Source organism: Trachurus trachurus (genome assembly GCF_905171665.1).
Source record: "Trachurus trachurus genome assembly, chromosome: 24".
NCBI classification, from domain to species: domain Eukaryota; kingdom Metazoa; phylum Chordata; class Actinopteri; order Carangiformes; family Carangidae; genus Trachurus; species Trachurus trachurus.
In genome coordinates, this window is record NC_139910.1 from 4,317,716 (window position 1) to 4,335,285 (window position 17,570).

The 17,570-nt window shown below is 41.8% G+C and overlaps 1 protein-coding gene across 1 annotated transcript in view; it reads left to right on the plus strand.

Moving 5' to 3' along the window:
• Positions 1 to 233: 233 nt before the first annotated feature.
• Positions 234 to 17,570, plus strand: part of pex7 (peroxisomal biogenesis factor 7) — a 62,469-nt gene continuing 45,132 nt past the window's right edge. The window contains exons 1-6 of the mRNA XM_084000971.1: positions 234 to 392; positions 2,355 to 2,508; positions 3,446 to 3,503; positions 3,637 to 3,787; positions 4,375 to 4,452; positions 5,284 to 5,392. Coding sequence (XP_083857097.1) covers positions 2,394 to 2,508; positions 3,446 to 3,503; positions 3,637 to 3,787; positions 4,375 to 4,452; positions 5,284 to 5,392 — 511 coding nt within the window. The 5' untranslated portion in view covers positions 234 to 392; positions 2,355 to 2,393. The remainder of the gene's footprint in view (positions 393 to 2,354; positions 2,509 to 3,445; positions 3,504 to 3,636; positions 3,788 to 4,374; positions 4,453 to 5,283; positions 5,393 to 17,570) is intronic.

Here is a 17,570-nt window from a genome sequence, read left to right on the forward strand (position 1 = left end):
GCTGCTGATAAATGACTAAATAAATAAAATAAAATAAAACAAAAAAACGAATAAAAAAAACAAACATAAAGAACAGAAGAAGTGGTCTAGTCTGTCTCTAGTCAAATGTTTAAATCACAAATAACTTCACATCTCAGCTCTTGTATCTCAGACTCCTCCGCCCTCTAGCGTCCGCTGCTCTGTAGAACTGCAGCGGACGCGGGGTTCATCCGGGTCTTTTCTTTTGGTCACGTGATGACAACACGGAAGTAGCGGTGACCTGGGTGGACAGCGTGAGGACTGAGGAGCTGCAACAAGAAACCACAACACCGGAGGATTTTATTTCATTCTCCACCGGTCGACAGATGTTTGAACCCGGAGAGGAGACGTCAGAGAGCGGATCAGTTCCCTGTGTGAGTCCCGAGACCGTTTGGACCCATTATGAGTTATAATTTAACTCCTGTAGTAGTTTTGGCTTAAACAGGAGATGATACAACTATAAGATATGCAAAACATTCATTCATGTTTGATTCATTGATAAAACCTAGGAACTGAGACAGAAAACATGATGTCCCACATAAAACCATAAATTACTGTTTATTATTTTGTACAATATCTTGGAAGCTTGTTTAGTTTTTTCTCCTTTCTTTTCTTTTAAGATGACACACTAGTAGCTGTTCTTTAATGGATGTATTTAAATGTTGATGTGTTCTGGGAACTAAAAATGTACTTAAATAAACACATGAATCAATCGATCAATATTCATAATCACTGGATTCACCACTTTACTCTGTAGCTAACTAGACCACATCAGACCAGCACATCTGGACTTGTGAAAACACCAACAAAAGCAGTGAATCCACTTGTTTTTACAACTAATCCGCATCAGACCAGGGGCCTCATTTATCATTGTGGATACACGCTTTTTTACACGCTCTTTCCCCCGTTTTGTGCGTACGCACTTTTCTCCGCCTAATTTGGGATCTATCAAACCAAAACCTGTCGGGAGAAAGTGCCGAAATTTACGACCAGTCTGACCATGGCGTACCGGCATTTACACGCTTTTTGAAGAACAGGAGGAATTGGCGACGCCGCTGCAGAGTCAGAGAACTGCAGTGTGCGAGGGAGAGAGGAGCGCGGACACTGTTTGAAGTAGCAAGTGGTGGTGATGATGACCCCCCCCCCCACCACCACCACCACCACCGCACACATGTTGACGTGGGCACTTTACATGAAAAGCACAGCGATTTTCCCCCTGTGCATTTACACTAGTTTGCTCCTAAATACTGGCTTTATAAAACGAATTTCGTTTTCTTTTGATATCATATTGATATTTTTCCCTTGCATGTAGGCTACACCTCTTCCACAACCAGTCTGTCCAGTCTGGAAAATAATTTCTGCGACGTGCGTGTGTTACGTAGCCAGACTGGACACACACAAGCAAGCAGCAAGCCCAATAATGTCAGCGCAAATCAAAGCAAATGAGAAATATAATAATAATTTTGTATTTAACAAAAATGGGTGCTGCCCAACATCATTTTAGGAAAAGTCACAGACTGGTGGACTTCAATGTTTTTTTTAATTTTTATATATAGCTATGCACAAAAGAAAATCAAAGTCTTCCAGTGAACGGAAGTTGGGGGTTAGTGGAAAGGGGTGCAAAGTAATAGTAACTGGCAGTGGAAACCCTGCTTTAAATTATTATGACATAGGCTAATCTAAAATAAGGGGCAGAATAAATATGATTATTCTTCTTTCTGTTCTGTTTCATTTAGATTTGGGAGTTTTTTGTATTTATTGAAGCCTTTCAATGCAAGATGATGTTTCTGACTGATATTGCCGTGTTACCGTGTATCTCGCTTTCAGAGAAATTCCGCTTCTTTCTCCGCTCTCCGTCTGTTGTCTTCACTGTCTTCCACTGACGTCATTCCACACGTTTCCAGAGTGCACATGGCTACTTAATATGCACGTAACTGATTTGCATTGACCATATATGGTTGTAAGGGGCCGTTTAGGGGGCTGGATATGAGGCGTGTTCTCATCCATGCTTTTCTCAGGTCCGGTGTGACTTATCAAGGGAAATACCGTGCAGCCGTGTGTACGCGGAGTTTGATAGATCTGAAAAGAGTGTATATTTTTTGGTCGTACGCACATTTTGCCTTTCCGTCGTACTGAAAATTTAAGAGGACTTTTACACCCTCTTTGATAAATGAGGCCCCAGGACTGTCATCATATCTAGACTTGTTAAATCTGGACTATCCAGATCCAGGTCCAGTCCTGTGCAGAGTTAAACCCAGATGTGTGAAAACTTTATTCCATAACCAGCTCAGTGTCCTCCTCCTCCTCTCTAACTCTGCCCCTGCTGTTTCCACCAGGAGACCCTGTGCAGCTGCAGGTAACTGCTGCTGCTGACGATGACGATGATGAAGGTGTTCCGTAGTCCGGCTCGTCATGGCTACGCCGTGGAGACGTCTCCGTTCATCCCCAACAGAACGGCCTGCGCTGCCTCGCAGTACTACGGACTCGCTGGTTGGTCCTGACACACACACACACACACACACACACACACACACACACACACGCTGACATATTGACGGCTCACCACTGCATAAAGTTTACACTTTTAAATATCTTGGTGTTTGGCTAGATTCTGAACGTACTTTTAAACCTCACATTAACCATCTGTTACGCAAAGTCAACTTTGGTATTAATATGTTGTATCGTTCTCGTAATTGTTTTTCATTTAATGTACGTAAGAAACTGGCCACTCAATTTATACTCCCAATCATAGATTATTGTGATGTTATATATCAAAGTGCTCATAGATCAGACCTTGCCTCACTTAACATAGCCTACAATAGACTCCGTCGATTTGTCCTTGGTTGCCCTTTTCTTACCCATCACTGCACAATGTAGAGTATACTAGACTCAACTGGCCAACACTGAATATGAGAAGACACATGCACTGGTTACAGCTGATATACAAATGTATTTACTTTAATTACCCATCCTACTGTATCTACAGCAGTATATTACACCATATACATCAAGTTATCATACCAGACATTCATCGCAGCCCTTTTTTTCTGTTCCCAATGTCATTAAATCATTTGGTAGAAGAGCTTTTCTGTTTAAAGCACCAGCAGATTGGAACAACCTTCCAGCTAATATCAGATCCAGTTCCTCTCTTGGTGTCTTCAAGCTCTGTCTTCTCATCTCATGGAGACCTGCTCCTGTTTTCACTGAAGATGCATTTCTGATTTTTTAAAATTGATATTAATCATTAAATACTGTCATTTCAGTCTCAGTGTTGGCCATTGTGGCCTTCTTACGGTTGTATTGTTCTAATGTAGTTACATTAACTGTGGTTTGTCCTTTGTTTGTGTGCATTTTGATACATCTCAGGGGTTTATCCAAATAAAGACATTTCAAATTTCAAATAAATGTAAATGTTTTGTATTTGCAGGTTGTGGGGCGCTGATGGTCCTGGATGAGACGGAGACGGGGGTTTCTCTGCTGAGGAGGTAAAAGAACAAACTTTCTCACGTATTTTATCAAAGTTCAGTTTAGTGTTTCTATGTTCGTGATTTTATATAATAATTATAATAACGTGTGTGTGTGTGTGTGTGTGTGTGTGTGTGTGTGTGTGTGTGTCAGCTGGCAGTGGAGTGACGGGCTGTTCGACGTGTCGTGGAGCGAAACCAACGAACACGTGTTGGTCGCCGGGGGCGGAGACGGCAGCCTGCAGCTGTGGGACGTAGCCAATCAGAGCGCTCCGCTGCGCGTGGCCAAGGAACACACACAGGAGGTAACACACACACACACACACACACACACACACACACACACACACACACACACACACACACACACACACACACACACACAACTTCTCCTGTTATCTATTCACGAAAATCGATTATTTGGTTCTTCAGTCTGTTTTTCATTAATCAGTAATCCCCCCCATCAACAAACTGAAGTGTTCCTTTCAGCTCTGAATGAGCCGCGAGGAGGAATGGAGCGTTACACTGATGCTGCATTCACCTGCAGTCGGGCAGACGGCCGTCGCTAACAAACCAGATGTCATTTTAGTCACAGAAGTCCAGAGAAAGACGGTAAAACAATACAACATCGCCATGACAACATATTGTCACGTGTATTGTTTTGCCTCGTGCTGACGGACCACTTGTTTACATAGAGGCTTGTTTATGCCGTTACGTGCAGCGGCTGTCGTCCGTCTGCTGTCTGCCCAATTTCAGGTGAATGCAGCATGAAAAATACGATTGAGTTGCTTGTGATATAAAACCACAACGCTAGATGGGAGGAATTCCTACACAATGTACCTTTAAGACGCTGCTTTATTTGACTTACGTGTGTGTGTGTGTGTGTGTGTAGGTGTACGCTGTGGACTGGAGTCAGACCAGAGGAGAGAACCTCATCGTCTCGGGGTCGTGGGATCACACGGCGAAAGTGGTGAGTTTGGTTTGTTTCTCTTCTTCTCTGTAAATCTCTGACGGTGATGTGACGATCATGTGACCACGTTGTGTTTTGATCAGTTTCGGCCATAATGGAACGGGAAACTTGCTCTGACTCAGTAGATGGTGATCCAGTCATCTGCACTAAAAAAACTATTCATAACTCTGTGAAAAATAAATCAGTATGTAGCTATTACTTTAACTATTTACATAATGTCACTATAATGTTACTTTTATTTTAAAAAAGTACATGATTAAAATTATCCGTGATTGTAAGTATTGTTTATTGTTTATTGTTTATTGGATCCCCATTAGTTGTCACCATGGTGACGACTATTCTTCCTGGGGTCCTTAAAACTTAAGACAAATAACAGTGTTCCCAGAATAGAAATCACAAAAAATACAAAATACGATATAAAATAAGAAACAAGCAATTAGATTATTCCCATAAGAAAAAGAAAGATCATGAAATAAAAATACTTAGATGACTAGGCAAATATGAGTATATGTATATGCATACATCCACACACACATCAAATTCCTACAGGCACATACAGTATGCATATATACATTCACATGCACCATGCATACACAGTACAAGTATATACATACATAGTACAAGCACCTACACATACGTACGCACACATATGCCCACACATACACAGACACATTCAGAGATAAGTAAGAGCTGTCTCTAATACAAGTTTAAACTAAAAATACAAAATAAGGCACTCTGCAGCTTTACAGACATCAGTCAACTGAATTTAACCTCATTTCTTTACTCAAAACAGCTTTTTTCAAGTGTCGTTGTGTCTCCTCCTCCGTCCAGTGGGACCCGACGCTGAGCCGCTCGCTGTCCACACTCAGAGGTCACGAGGGGGTCGTCTACAGCACCGTCTGGTCTCCTCACATCCCAGGATGCTTTGCTTCGGCCTCAGGTGAGCTCACACACACACACACACACACACACACACACACACACACACACACACACACACACACACACACACACACACACACACACACACACACACACACACACACACACACACACACACACACACACACACACACACACACACACACACAGAGGTAGAGATGTTGTGTTGTTTAAATGGACTCGTAACTCCTGAGAACAGCCGACATCGACTTCAGAGGGTTGTAACTTATATGGTTTGTGGTGATGCATTCAGGGTCCAGTTTACAGTGGTGGAAATACGGACGCTGTGTTTCCCTCCTGGAGATAAATGATGGTTGAACTGTCGTGTGTGTGTGGAGCCTAAAGAGAGAATCACTCACAACTTGAGACAGTTATGGTGTTTCCATGTGTTTCTGCAACACACCTGGTCAGTGTCTCCACCAGGTGGCGGTGTTGTTGTGTTGTTGTGTTGTTGTGTTGTTGTGTCAGTTGAAGCTGTGCAGATGTTGAAAGAGGAAACAGTGACGTCCTTTAACACAACCTCAAGGTTTTTATTTTGACAGAAGTAAAAAGTAAACCTGCTGCAGCTCTTCTTCTCCTCCTTCTCCTCCTCTTCCTCTCCTTTTTCTTCTCCTCTTCTTTTTCTTCTTCTCCTCTTCTTCTCTTACTTTTCCTTTCCTCCTCCTCTTCTTATCGTCTTCTTTTTCCCCTCCCTTTCTTGTTCTTCTTCTTGTTCTCTTCTCCTCCTCTTTTTCCTCTCTTTCCTCTTCTTCTCCTCTTCTTCTCTTCTTCCCCTCTTCCTTTTCTTCTTCCTCCTCCTCTTCTTCTTTTTCATCTCCTGTTCTTCTTCTCCTCTCCTTTTTCCTCTTTCCTCTTCTTCCTTACTTCCCCTTCTCCCCCTCTTCTTACTGTCTTTCTCTTTTTCCTCCTCTTCTCTTCTTTTTCTTCTTCTTCTCCTCCTCCTCCTCTTCTTCCTCCTTTTCTTTTTCTTCTTGAGTTTTAGAGATCTTCCTCCTCCTTCACTAGATCATTGAGTCGATCAGCTGGACCCTCGGGGGCAGTTGGATTATCTCCTCCGTCTGCGTGGGCGAGCGCTCCGAGTTCTATCAGTGTGTGTGTGTGTGTGTGTGTGTGTGTGTGTGTGTGTGTGTGTGTGTGTGTGTGTGTGTGTGTGTGTGTGTGTGTCGTCAGCTCTCTGATCAGATTGCGGAGCAGCTGGAATCGAATCTCCGTCGTCTGCAGCTCGGTTTGAGTTGAACTGGTTGGATAATGAGTTTGGGTTAATTAGTTTGTGAGAACGAGCGGAAATCTGTGATGAGCTTCTCTAACCAGAGAGACGAGGAGACGAGGAGACGAGGAGCTCCTGTTGCTCCTGTTGCTCCGAGCCGGCGCGTGTGTGTGTGTGTAGGTTGTTCAAAGACGCAGGTTGAGACGTCATCGATGAAACATGAGCTCAAATTTTATTTAAATAAATTTCAATTTGTTTTTACTTCCTCAGTCAGATTCCTTCTTCTCATCTACAAACTTTAAATCTGATTTTCCCTCTTTGTAATTCAACTGTTTGGTTTTACAGCAAACAAATAATCAATAACTAGTTGATTTTCACATTGTTTGAGTCTTTCGAATAAAAATAATAAGTAACAAATCCTCACTTTTGTCACTTTAAAGAGTTGTGAAGTTGTGAGAATGTTGCCATAGAAACAAGTGGTAGCACAGTAACTTATAACTAGGTTGTTAATTAGCTTGTTGTAACAGGTAAAAACAGGTAAAAACAGGTTTCTTGTTGATGGGGCTCATTATTTGGCAAAATAAAGTTAATACTTAACACACTTTAATCTAACTAATGAGTTTGTGTTTTTATAACTGGTGAAAGGAGCTGTATTGTAACTCGTTAATAGATAGCAGATGTTGCAGATGTTACAGATGTTGGATGATGAGGAAACAAAGGAGCCCAGTAACTAATAGTGAAATATGAAGTTTAAAAAGTCCAGATTAGAAGAATCTGGACTCACCAGTTGTTTGACAACAACAGGCCTTTTATTGAATGTGTTCAAAAGATAATTAGCTAATTAATGAACTAGTAAGAAATCATTTATAATACTTTTTGTATCGATCCAAACAGACTTTACCAAAACAAAATATGCACAGAACTGCTGTCAATAAAGATTTATTTGAATGTAGCTGCAGAGCTCCGAGGTCACGTGACGCTGGTTGAGCCTCAGAGCTGGTTTTGGTCTGTGAGCATCAGATAAGACGACGACCACTGCAGCTCTGGAGCTCTGCAGCACACACACGCACGCACGCACGCACGCACGCACGCACACACACACACACACACACACTTTAGCACCCAGAATCCTCTCTGTCGCTGCACCAGCTCTGTTTTATTTTGATCCAGATTTTTATCAAAACCTGTTCGGGACCTGAGAATGAGAAAGGTTTGATCCTCAGTTCACATCTACACACAAACACACACACACACACAACTGAGTCGATATGTTTCTGAGTCAAGGCTGAAGGTCCTGATTGATAACTGTGTAAATTGATCAGTTTCGATCAGGGGAACGTCACCAACCTGTCGATCAGTGATCAATCAGAGCCAGTAGATCTGGACCTTTATATATCGTAGTATGAGTGATAGGTTTTTGCTACACATCAATAAAATCTGTTTGTAACTGATGTGAGAGAATGAAAAAAGGGGGCGGAGCTTCACCTCAGACTTTGTTGAGCCTTTTAAATGCAGACGCTGTTTAAAAGAGGAAATCAGCACCGGGGCTTGTTGACCTCTGTTCTGTTATTGTCTGTTCTTAAAGATAATGAAACAACGATGACGTTATGCAGAGAACAGACGTCTCACTCTGACTGATTTGTAGAATCAACTAGTGTTTCAAGTCATTTTTCACATGGACGTGCAGCAGAGAAGAGACAGGATGTTCACTACACTGAGTTTATTTTGCACATTTAAAACGCTGCTGATATTGATCTGAGCTGTGTGAGGTTCAGTGTTTTCTTTAGTCATTATTGTGCAGCAGAAACAGAGTGAACAGACTGAACTCTGTGTCTCTGGTGCTGGTTGATGAGTGAGCGGCTGCTGCAGGTCGACTGCTCTGCTCCGACACCGACTCCTGACCTGCAGCAGAATAAACCACTCTGCTTTATCTGTGTGTGTGTCTGTCTGTGTGTGTGTGTGTGTGTGTGTGTGTGTGTGTGTGTGTGTGTGTGTGTGTGTGTGTGTGTGTGTGTGCGCCACCTGCTTCACCACAGCCGCTCCAGTCGTTTGTCTTGTTTCTGTTCCACTTTCTGTCTGTTTCCTTTCATTTACTTCCTGCTCTCTCTCTCCCTCTTTCTCTTTCCTTCTTTATTTCTTTCCTTCCCTGAAGCTTCACTCTCACTCTGCTGTCAGGAGGCTGTGAAGCAACGGGTCAGTCGTAGGTAACCTGAGCACAGTCACAAAAAAAAACACAAACAGAAAAAACTCCAGATGCATCTAGAGAATGATTGTGTTATCAGCTATTAAATATTAATGAATTCATGAGCAGAAGTTAAATTAAAACTTGATCAGATTGAGCTGCTGTTGTTTGATGCTGATTCAGATTGGTTAGATTGAAGAATTTAGCAGCTTATTCCAGTTCACTTGATCAATAAAATATTAGATGGTCCATATACTGTATGTGTAGTGACTGAAAACCCTCTGCTCCTTCATTTGTGTATGAATGAATGAATGAATGAGGGAATGAATGAGTGAAAAGTCTGTGGGTCAATAATGAGACGGAGCAGAACAACAACATCATCAGGTGATTCCAGCTGTGAAAGAACATCTGTAACTCACAGTAGTTAATGTGGGCAATGAAATCAAGTTGTCAGACCAGAAAATTAAAGTATGAATCAAAACATATAGTTTTTTTTGAAGCAGGACTCTCTTTAACTCCTTGTGTATCTGATGAAGCCTCATTAAAGACTGAGAGCAGCTGAAGTGTCGGTTCAGGAACTAACAGAAGTTGAACAGTGCTCGATGAATGTTTTGTTTTTGAAGTGCTAAATGGAGCTGAAGTGTAAACGGTGAAAAGAGATGAAGTGTCATGATGTTTTTACGTTTTACAATAAATCTGAAAAGCCAAAGGAAGCCAAAGTCACTTAAAAAAAGAGGTGCCAGTTGACAGGTAGGGGCTGAAAGCAGCTGAAGAGTCAGATAATATTAATAATAAACTTTATTTATCTTAACTTTATTTATTTAGCAAGTTGAAAAGTGCTGTACAGATAAGAAAACAGTGACATCCAATGAAAAATTAAATCCAAGTAAAATTTTTGTCTAAGTGAGTTTCTGTAGATGAGAATAAAGAAATGACTGAAACGACTTGTGTGTTTCAGTTTGGTTTGTAATTTAAGAGGTGAACTCAAGTTGTTTTGTGCGCTATACAAAAGACAAATCGATTTTAAAACTGTATTTTTTGTGGTTGCAGTTTTATTATATAGTCGTGGTCGGTCCAGGTTTCAATGAAATGTGATTAATTGTATTTGTATGCAGCTGCAGCAGCGGCCGAGGCTTCACCGTCTATCTGTTCCCCAGCAGCAGCAGGAGAGTGTGTGTGTGTGTGTGTGTGAATGTTTAGACTAAAGAGCTCGTCGGCCAAATTGTGTTTTTGCAGGACACTGAAACACGCACAGTCATTGTGTCAATTACAGTATGTGTGTGTGTGTGTTTGTTTGTGTGTGCTTCGTGATACCAGGTAGCGTCTGGTTAAATAATTGATAGCCTGCGTCCATCAGAGTCAGAAGGTTCACTGCCAAACACACACACACACACATTTATGTTGTTCCTAACTTCACTGAGCGTCACTCGTGTGTGTGTGTGTGTGTTACACCCTGGCCTCAGGGAAACTTTGACAACACATGAACTGTGCCCACCTCCTCCTGACTTTGTCTACTTCCCAGAACGAGCTGCAGACTCCAGGATTCATGGCTGCAGGTGGGAAGAGCTAAAAGAAAAAAAACACCAAACAGAATAAAGATAAATTAAACTAAACTCCACAAAAAAAGACCAAACACAAAGAAGTCATTCTAAAAAAGAGAAAAAATAAGAAAAATCAAACAATTAAGCTGAAAAACCAACACATTTTTACTGTATCTTAAAGAACTATCGCTTAGTTTGGAGCTCTTAAATAGATTGCGTCGCTAAATGTGTGTTCCTGTTTAATGTGTATGGGTGGGTGATGTAATGTATGTATTTATGTATCTTGAGGTTGTGTGTGGCGTACGGGGGTGAAAACAAGTTTCCTTGCAAAGGACAAATAAAGCTGAATCTGAATCTGAATCTTAGCTTGTCAAAATGAGGTTTTGGTGTTTTCCTTTGTCATACTCCAGAGTAAACTGATATGAACAGCTGTAGCAGCGTGTGTGTTTTTATAACGGCAAGAAAAAAAAAGATTGTGGATCGTCCTCTCAATCACCAATAGAAGATCGGGTTGCCGATCAGCACAGGAAGGGGTACCACCCATATGGAGGCCATGCACCCATTCAGACTTCAATCTTCATGAAAATAAGGCGATAAGAATCATTGTGAATCTCCCCGTGAGAACTCACCTGGACTCTACCCATTTTGATAGGATTGGATGGTTAAAAGTACAAGATCGATTCTCAGCTGTGTAATGTCCATAGGAACGTTCTTGGAAATGTTCCCAACTACTAGCAGTTTGACAGATGTTGTGCCCCCAACAGTTTGGGGTAATGTGGGTAAAGAATCTGTTTTGTATGTTGGAACCATCCTGTGGAATCGCTTTCCCAGTCTGTTAGTAGTACAGAAAGGTTTACAAAGGAATTGGGATAATGGCTCAGACACCAATCATAGTGCATTTTAAGCTGCTCCCACTCGGTAGTTGAGTGTTGTGTGTTTCATGCAATCAGCTTTTCTGATCAGCACTTTGAGAGCGCGCCGATCAACCTGTGTAGGGTCCAAATCGGCCAATAATGATGGTACGGTTGATCGATCGGATCATCCCTATTATTAATGCTAACATAGGCTATGTTGCATTAACAAAACTTTAAAGGCTACTATAAAGGCACACATGATAAAAGCTACAGGTGGTAGCAGTGATGATGGTCTGCTATGACCAGCAGCACCCAACTAACTACCAACGTATCTGGGTACAGATGTCTTTAGGAGACATGGGGTGAGACAAAGTTACGGACAGATGGACATAAAGTGAAGAAGGAGGCGTCCTCCTCATTTAACCACAGTCCCAGCCTCTATTAGGAGCTCTGAGCTGTGAACAGGGCGGCGGGAAACTCTCTCCAGGCTGCTGCTGCTGCTGATGGAGGCTCCTGTCTAACCCATCAGACAGCAGCTTCAGGCCACTCACAGCTGTAATGAGAGGAAGGACGGCGATCAATACAAAGAGAGAGAGAGAGGTGGAGAGGGAAGGTCCTGGTACAACACGACTCTGGAGATTTTCTGAATCGATAAGTCGTGATAATTTGCTAACACACATGAACGTATTTACTCTCCGAGAGCAGAGGCAAAGGTGAGAAAACCAGCCCCCCGATGTCCAACGCTGCCAATATCACAATTTCTCTTTAGTTTTTCTTTCTTCCACTGGAGCATCGGTGAAAGAACCAGCTGATCATTTAGTGTTTTTGTTTTTTCATAACTTAACTTTTGATGTCAGCTGTTGCAGTATATTCGTATTTACTAGAATAGAAATATCAAACATTTGCACCGGTAAATAATTTTAAATTAATGTTGCACGTCCTAATTTATAAACCCAGTTCTAATTGTTTAACTATAGATTAACAATATAATCTATAATGTGATTTGTTTTGGGGTTTTTAATAGGCTACCTAATAAATGGTGATTCTTACTGCTCACAGTATTATATCAATTACAAACCAGTTATTTAGTGGATGTCAATGGTCCATCAGATCATTTATCAGTTTATCACATAGCTCAGGGAATTCATAGATGTTTTATTATTATCGATTATCTTATTCCTCACTTATAGATTGCACGCTAATTAGTATCACTGTGTTGACTTCACTCCATCAGCCGTCCATCATCTCATTACCATAGATCAGCAAACACCAGAACTGACTAGATAGATATATGAAAAGATAATTTTACTTTATTGGTCCCAAATTCTTGGGAAAACAAAAATGGGATGAATGAATATAAGACTTAGCAAGAAATGTCTGAAAGTTGAAGTGACCACTGAACCCAACATGTGGCTCATGTTTTATATTTTTACTGAGAAAAAGCAGCAATAGATGTAAATGGGATTTTTAGAATCAATATCAGTCTGTCTATATTAGACATTGATTTCCCCCCCCCCCCATGCAGCCTTTGCAGTTAATTTTATTCATAGCTGCTGCATTTCATTTAGTTTCCTGCAGACCCTCGGCTCTCTGCGCGATGGCTTATTGGGAAACTTGGAGCGAGGCCATCGTTAATGTTATTAGATTCATCGGAGCTTCTCCTGCCATGACAGACGCCCGAGGTGACGGCGACGTGTACGTCTCAGATTCTTCATGTCAGTCAGTTGTGTAAATGATGCAATCAGCCAGCGCGTTGAGCAACAAACACACAGAGACAGAGGAGGCAGCTGTTTATTAGTGAAGTGTTGACTAAATCTGCTGCAGAGATACATTTACAGAGCGAGGAGAGTTTGATCGTTCAGTTTATTTTTCATGTCACTCCTTCTTCTACCTTTGCTGGAAAGATGAAGAACATCTTCCTGTCACAAAGCTGAAGAGATGATGATAGAAAATGGTCAGGTTGAGTTGGATCAGATGTTTGCAGCTCTAAAGAAAGTGGAACAGTAATTCAGTAAATATCAAGTGTTGGACAAAGAGTTTTTGTTTTTATGTCATGTCGTCCTTTTGTCTTTCTGTCATCTTCTATGCTTTATCTTATAGTTTATCTTGTTACGCTTCTAACATCTTGACTTTCTTTGGGTTGCGAGCAAGGGGGCAGTTGTCAAGGGGGCAAGGGAGCATTCTCCATAGACCACCATGTTAAAATCGCCGACTTTACATCCTCAATAAACATGTTAAAAGCCTGGTGTCAGAACGTTTTTTGGTCTCGACCGATAGTTTCTATCCCCGCACACACTCTGAGGGGGGTGTTTTTAAAAAAAAAAAAACTCTACTGTTTTACTGTTATTAGGTTAAAACTCTGGCCAATTAGGGCGCGGAAACATTGAGTGACAGGTCCGGAGACTGCTGCTTCGAGGCCAGTGGGCGGGTTCTTGGCCGGTAAATCCAACATGGCGCTGTTCACGTCAAAAAATGACTCCCCAAAACCAATGGGTGACATCACGGATGCTATGTCCATATTTTTTACAGTCTATGGTTGCTAGCAGTCCCAATGCAGATAGCGATACCTGAGCTTAGCGTTTGGCCGATACCCGATAGCAGTCCGATATTCCCCACCCCTCATAACATTTCCATTGCAGGTAGCTGTTGAACTTGTTGGCGTCGCAAGCGTGGAATACTTTCCATACAGCTGACTGTGATGCCAGCATTGCAGGTAGCCAACAAACACAGAGCAATGAGCCAAACAAACATAGAATTGAAGTGAATAGATCGGCCTTTTGGGTCAACCCAATTATCTGATATCTCATCTTACTATCAGATCGGTGCATCGTTAGTTGCTTCTATTTCCTTGTGTTGTTTTTATGATTTAAAGTCCCTGTACAGACTTTTCATTTAGTGTTGATTTTGGCGGCCCCTGTGGACGAAAGCGGTGGTGTTTTGCTGGAATGAAGACTGCATTTCCCACTTTCATGAAGACGTTTGTCTGGCCGGTGCGTGTAGATTTATTTTGGAAACGTCGGAAAGAAGCTTTGAAAATTTTTTTTTTTTTTTTTTTACAGCTATCTGCAGCGTGCGTAGTAATGTATCTATTCGTATCGTTTTGTCAGTGGTCCGACCCGACCATGCCTTCCAGAGGTATAGAATTAGACTACTTAGAAATAGCGTATCTTCACACTGATGGGCTCATTTGCTGTTGTAGGTAACAGAGACACATCAGCAGAAACCAGAAACTTTTGCGTATCCAGTTAAAAGCTCCGTACAGGGGCTTTAAATAGCTTTTTTGTGTTCATTCTGTTCAGCTTCCTTTAGCTTTTACCTTCTTGCATCTTTACTTGTATTACTTCTTTTGATGTCACTCTTTGTTTTATGTTGCTTGATTGAATTTGCCTCCTCCATACTATTTCTATCTCCTTTAGTTGCTTACATCACCTCACATGTGACTGTAGTTCCTCCCGGGTTCAATCCTTTTGCTTTAATGTCAAAACACTATGTGAACCTTTGTTTCTCAAGGTGCTGAATGAATGCATGGTAATAGTTTTTAGAAACGTGGTTGGAGGTTGGGGTTTTTAAAGATGGATAGATGGGTGACGGGGTCTAATGGTCTGGTTCCCTGTGGTTCTGCTTGGTCGAGCACTGACTGTTGGATCTGTAACGAAGGTCGACCTTCCTCTATAGTCCGTTCTGACACCGTTCATCCTGAGTAAAGTCGGTGCCGTTGCCCCGCGAGGCCTCTGACGCCTGAGGCCTCGCTGAAATGAGAAAAGTGAAGTCAGGCGAAGAGCTGCAGAAAAACTTTCCTCTGGAAATAGATCCAAGTGTTTCCTTACTGCTAAACACAAAAAACGCAGCTGTCTGTGTTGCTGTAATTGACAGTTTGTCTCTTTGACCTATACGGCGACTGAAGCTTGGAGGACAGTGGGTTTACAGGGGAACCATCACCGGGTCTGTACTGTGGACTCAGCACTAACATGGCCGAGCCTGTAACACAGTGTCCAGTTCCTTTAATGCGACGAAACTGAAGCAATCGGTCAATTAGTGCAGGAAATTGGATAATTATGCTGAACATGTTGTCGCTTCTCTGATGTACTTTTGTCTTTGGGTTTTCAAGTGTTAGTTTGGAAAGACCAAGTAATTTGAAGAGACTTCGGATTCTCTCAAGTTTTTATGGACATTGTGATATCGACTATTTACTAATCCATTAATTATTGTAAGAATAATTGGATGTTGCATTGACCTGTTAGGTTAAACTACATAAAACTTTTCCCGTTATAGCATGAACACCTACTGTTTATTTCTTATTTCATTCATTTCACTCAATTTCGTTATGTTGTAAAACACTACATATGAATTTATGATTTCTTTATAATTACTAGGCTAATCTTTTCTTTTTGTTTCGCCAATGCTTATCTTAGCATTATTAGCTGTTTTTTTTTTTTTTAAACCAATCTAGAGGAAACGTTGTTACTTGGGCACTAACCTTCAATCCATTTCCTGGCCAACAACTGTTTCTAACCTCGGTAATTTCAAGTGGTTGTATGAATGAATGAATGAATGAATGAATGAATGAATGAATGAATAAATGAATAAATGAATTTTATTTTATTTATGTGTCATACACCAATGAAGTTGCCCAGATTTCACAATCATAGCCAACTAACGTAATCAGTTGAGTACAAACCAAACCAAACCAAACCACATGGATTGTACATTTCAAGTAGAATTCACACAAATAATTCATTCTTTCTTAATTTCCAAGCACTTTTTTATGAAAGTAGCTTTAGTAAAGTTAAAGGTTGCATTTTCTTTTAAAAATTAGCATGTGGAAGAGCTAGCTGAAGCCTCCAAGCTCCCCTGAAGACATGTAGCCTGCTAATTTAACCTCTTGACTTGTAAACTCTTGCCAAGTGACGGTCAGCCTCAGCAGCAGTAGTTTTTAATGTAATGCCACGTTGTTTTAGCCTCCAAACCAACATGTATGTTAGAAGCTGCTTGTTAAAGGCTGCAGCTGAAATGCTGTCATTACCCAGTCATCAAGCTGAGGATTAATTTACATAATAAGTAGAGAGAGAGAGAGCGAGGCGGCATCAGTCAGAGATGATGTACTGTAGGAGCATTGTTTATTGTCCTGATGTTATTTTACAGAAAGTGAAACATGACACGGCCGGCGGTGCGCTGCGCTGCTGTCTGTTGCTCTGGCGGGTCTCATGGATGAGTGGATGGATGGATGGATGATAATGAGATGTCAAACAGCTAGCTAGCATTAGCGTAGGGTGGAGAATCGCTGCCTTATCTCCCCGTGGAGGCTTCCCCTCTGGTGGCGTTTAGCGCTGAGCATGAGAGGCCGCTGCCAGGGTCTGGCTTTGAAGAGGGGGGAGTGGGAGATACGAGGGGAAGCAGAGAGGGAGAGGGTGGTGGGGGGTGGCAGTGATGGCGACTCATTCCGATAAGCTTATCGGGGTTTCCCATGCTCCTCTCTGCCTCTCCTCCTCACTTCTTCTCATGTTTCTCCTCCTCCTCCTCTCCTTCTTCTTTCTCCTCTCCACCTCCCCCCAGTTTGGTTCAGTGCCACACAACATCTCCACCTCCAGCATCTCCAGCAGGAGAGTTTACATATCTCTGCGTGTTTGTTTGTTTGTGTTTGTGTGTTTGTTAAGCTTCAATCTTCCCTCCAGATCTCCTCCAGTGTCATTTGCGGTGCCAACTCGTCTTGCTCTCAGCTCTGCAACAACAAAGCTCTTTGCTTTCCTTTCCAACCAAACTGTGTCAAGTGTTTTTTCATCTTAGAGACTTCCTTTTTGGATTTAGATCATTACAACGGACTGATTTTAAAGGGATAGTTCCCATAATCCCTATAGTCATAGCAGCAGGTTCGTTACCTTTAATTGTCGGTGCAAGCTATTTTTAGAACGGAAACGCGCATCAGCGGTTTTGCATGAATTTCCCTCTAAAACAACTCTGTCTGGTAACGTTGTGTTATTATCTCATAGCGTGGTGAATGTGCAGGTCACAACTTGTCCACCAGAGCGTTGTGGAATTGTTGGATTGTGTATTTGATGAGTTTGATGAGGGAAACCAAGAAATCCCATGAGCCTCCGTAGCGTAGCTCTGAGCAGCTCACAGCTCTGCTCCGCCGTTCTAAAAACCGCTTGCACCGACAATTAACTCATTGAGTGCCAACCACGTAATTTCTCGTTTTTCGTTCCCATGCGTTGAGTGCCAAAAACGTAATTTTACGTTTTTTGTTTTTTTTTTAAATTATGAAAATAGACACTTTAATATAGCCTGACGAGCCAGACTATATCACTAAAATGTATAGTCTGGAAACGACCGGTAGACCTCTGCTCAATCCAGGGGGCGGGATGAAGGCTGTCTTTCAAACTGCCTCTGCACGC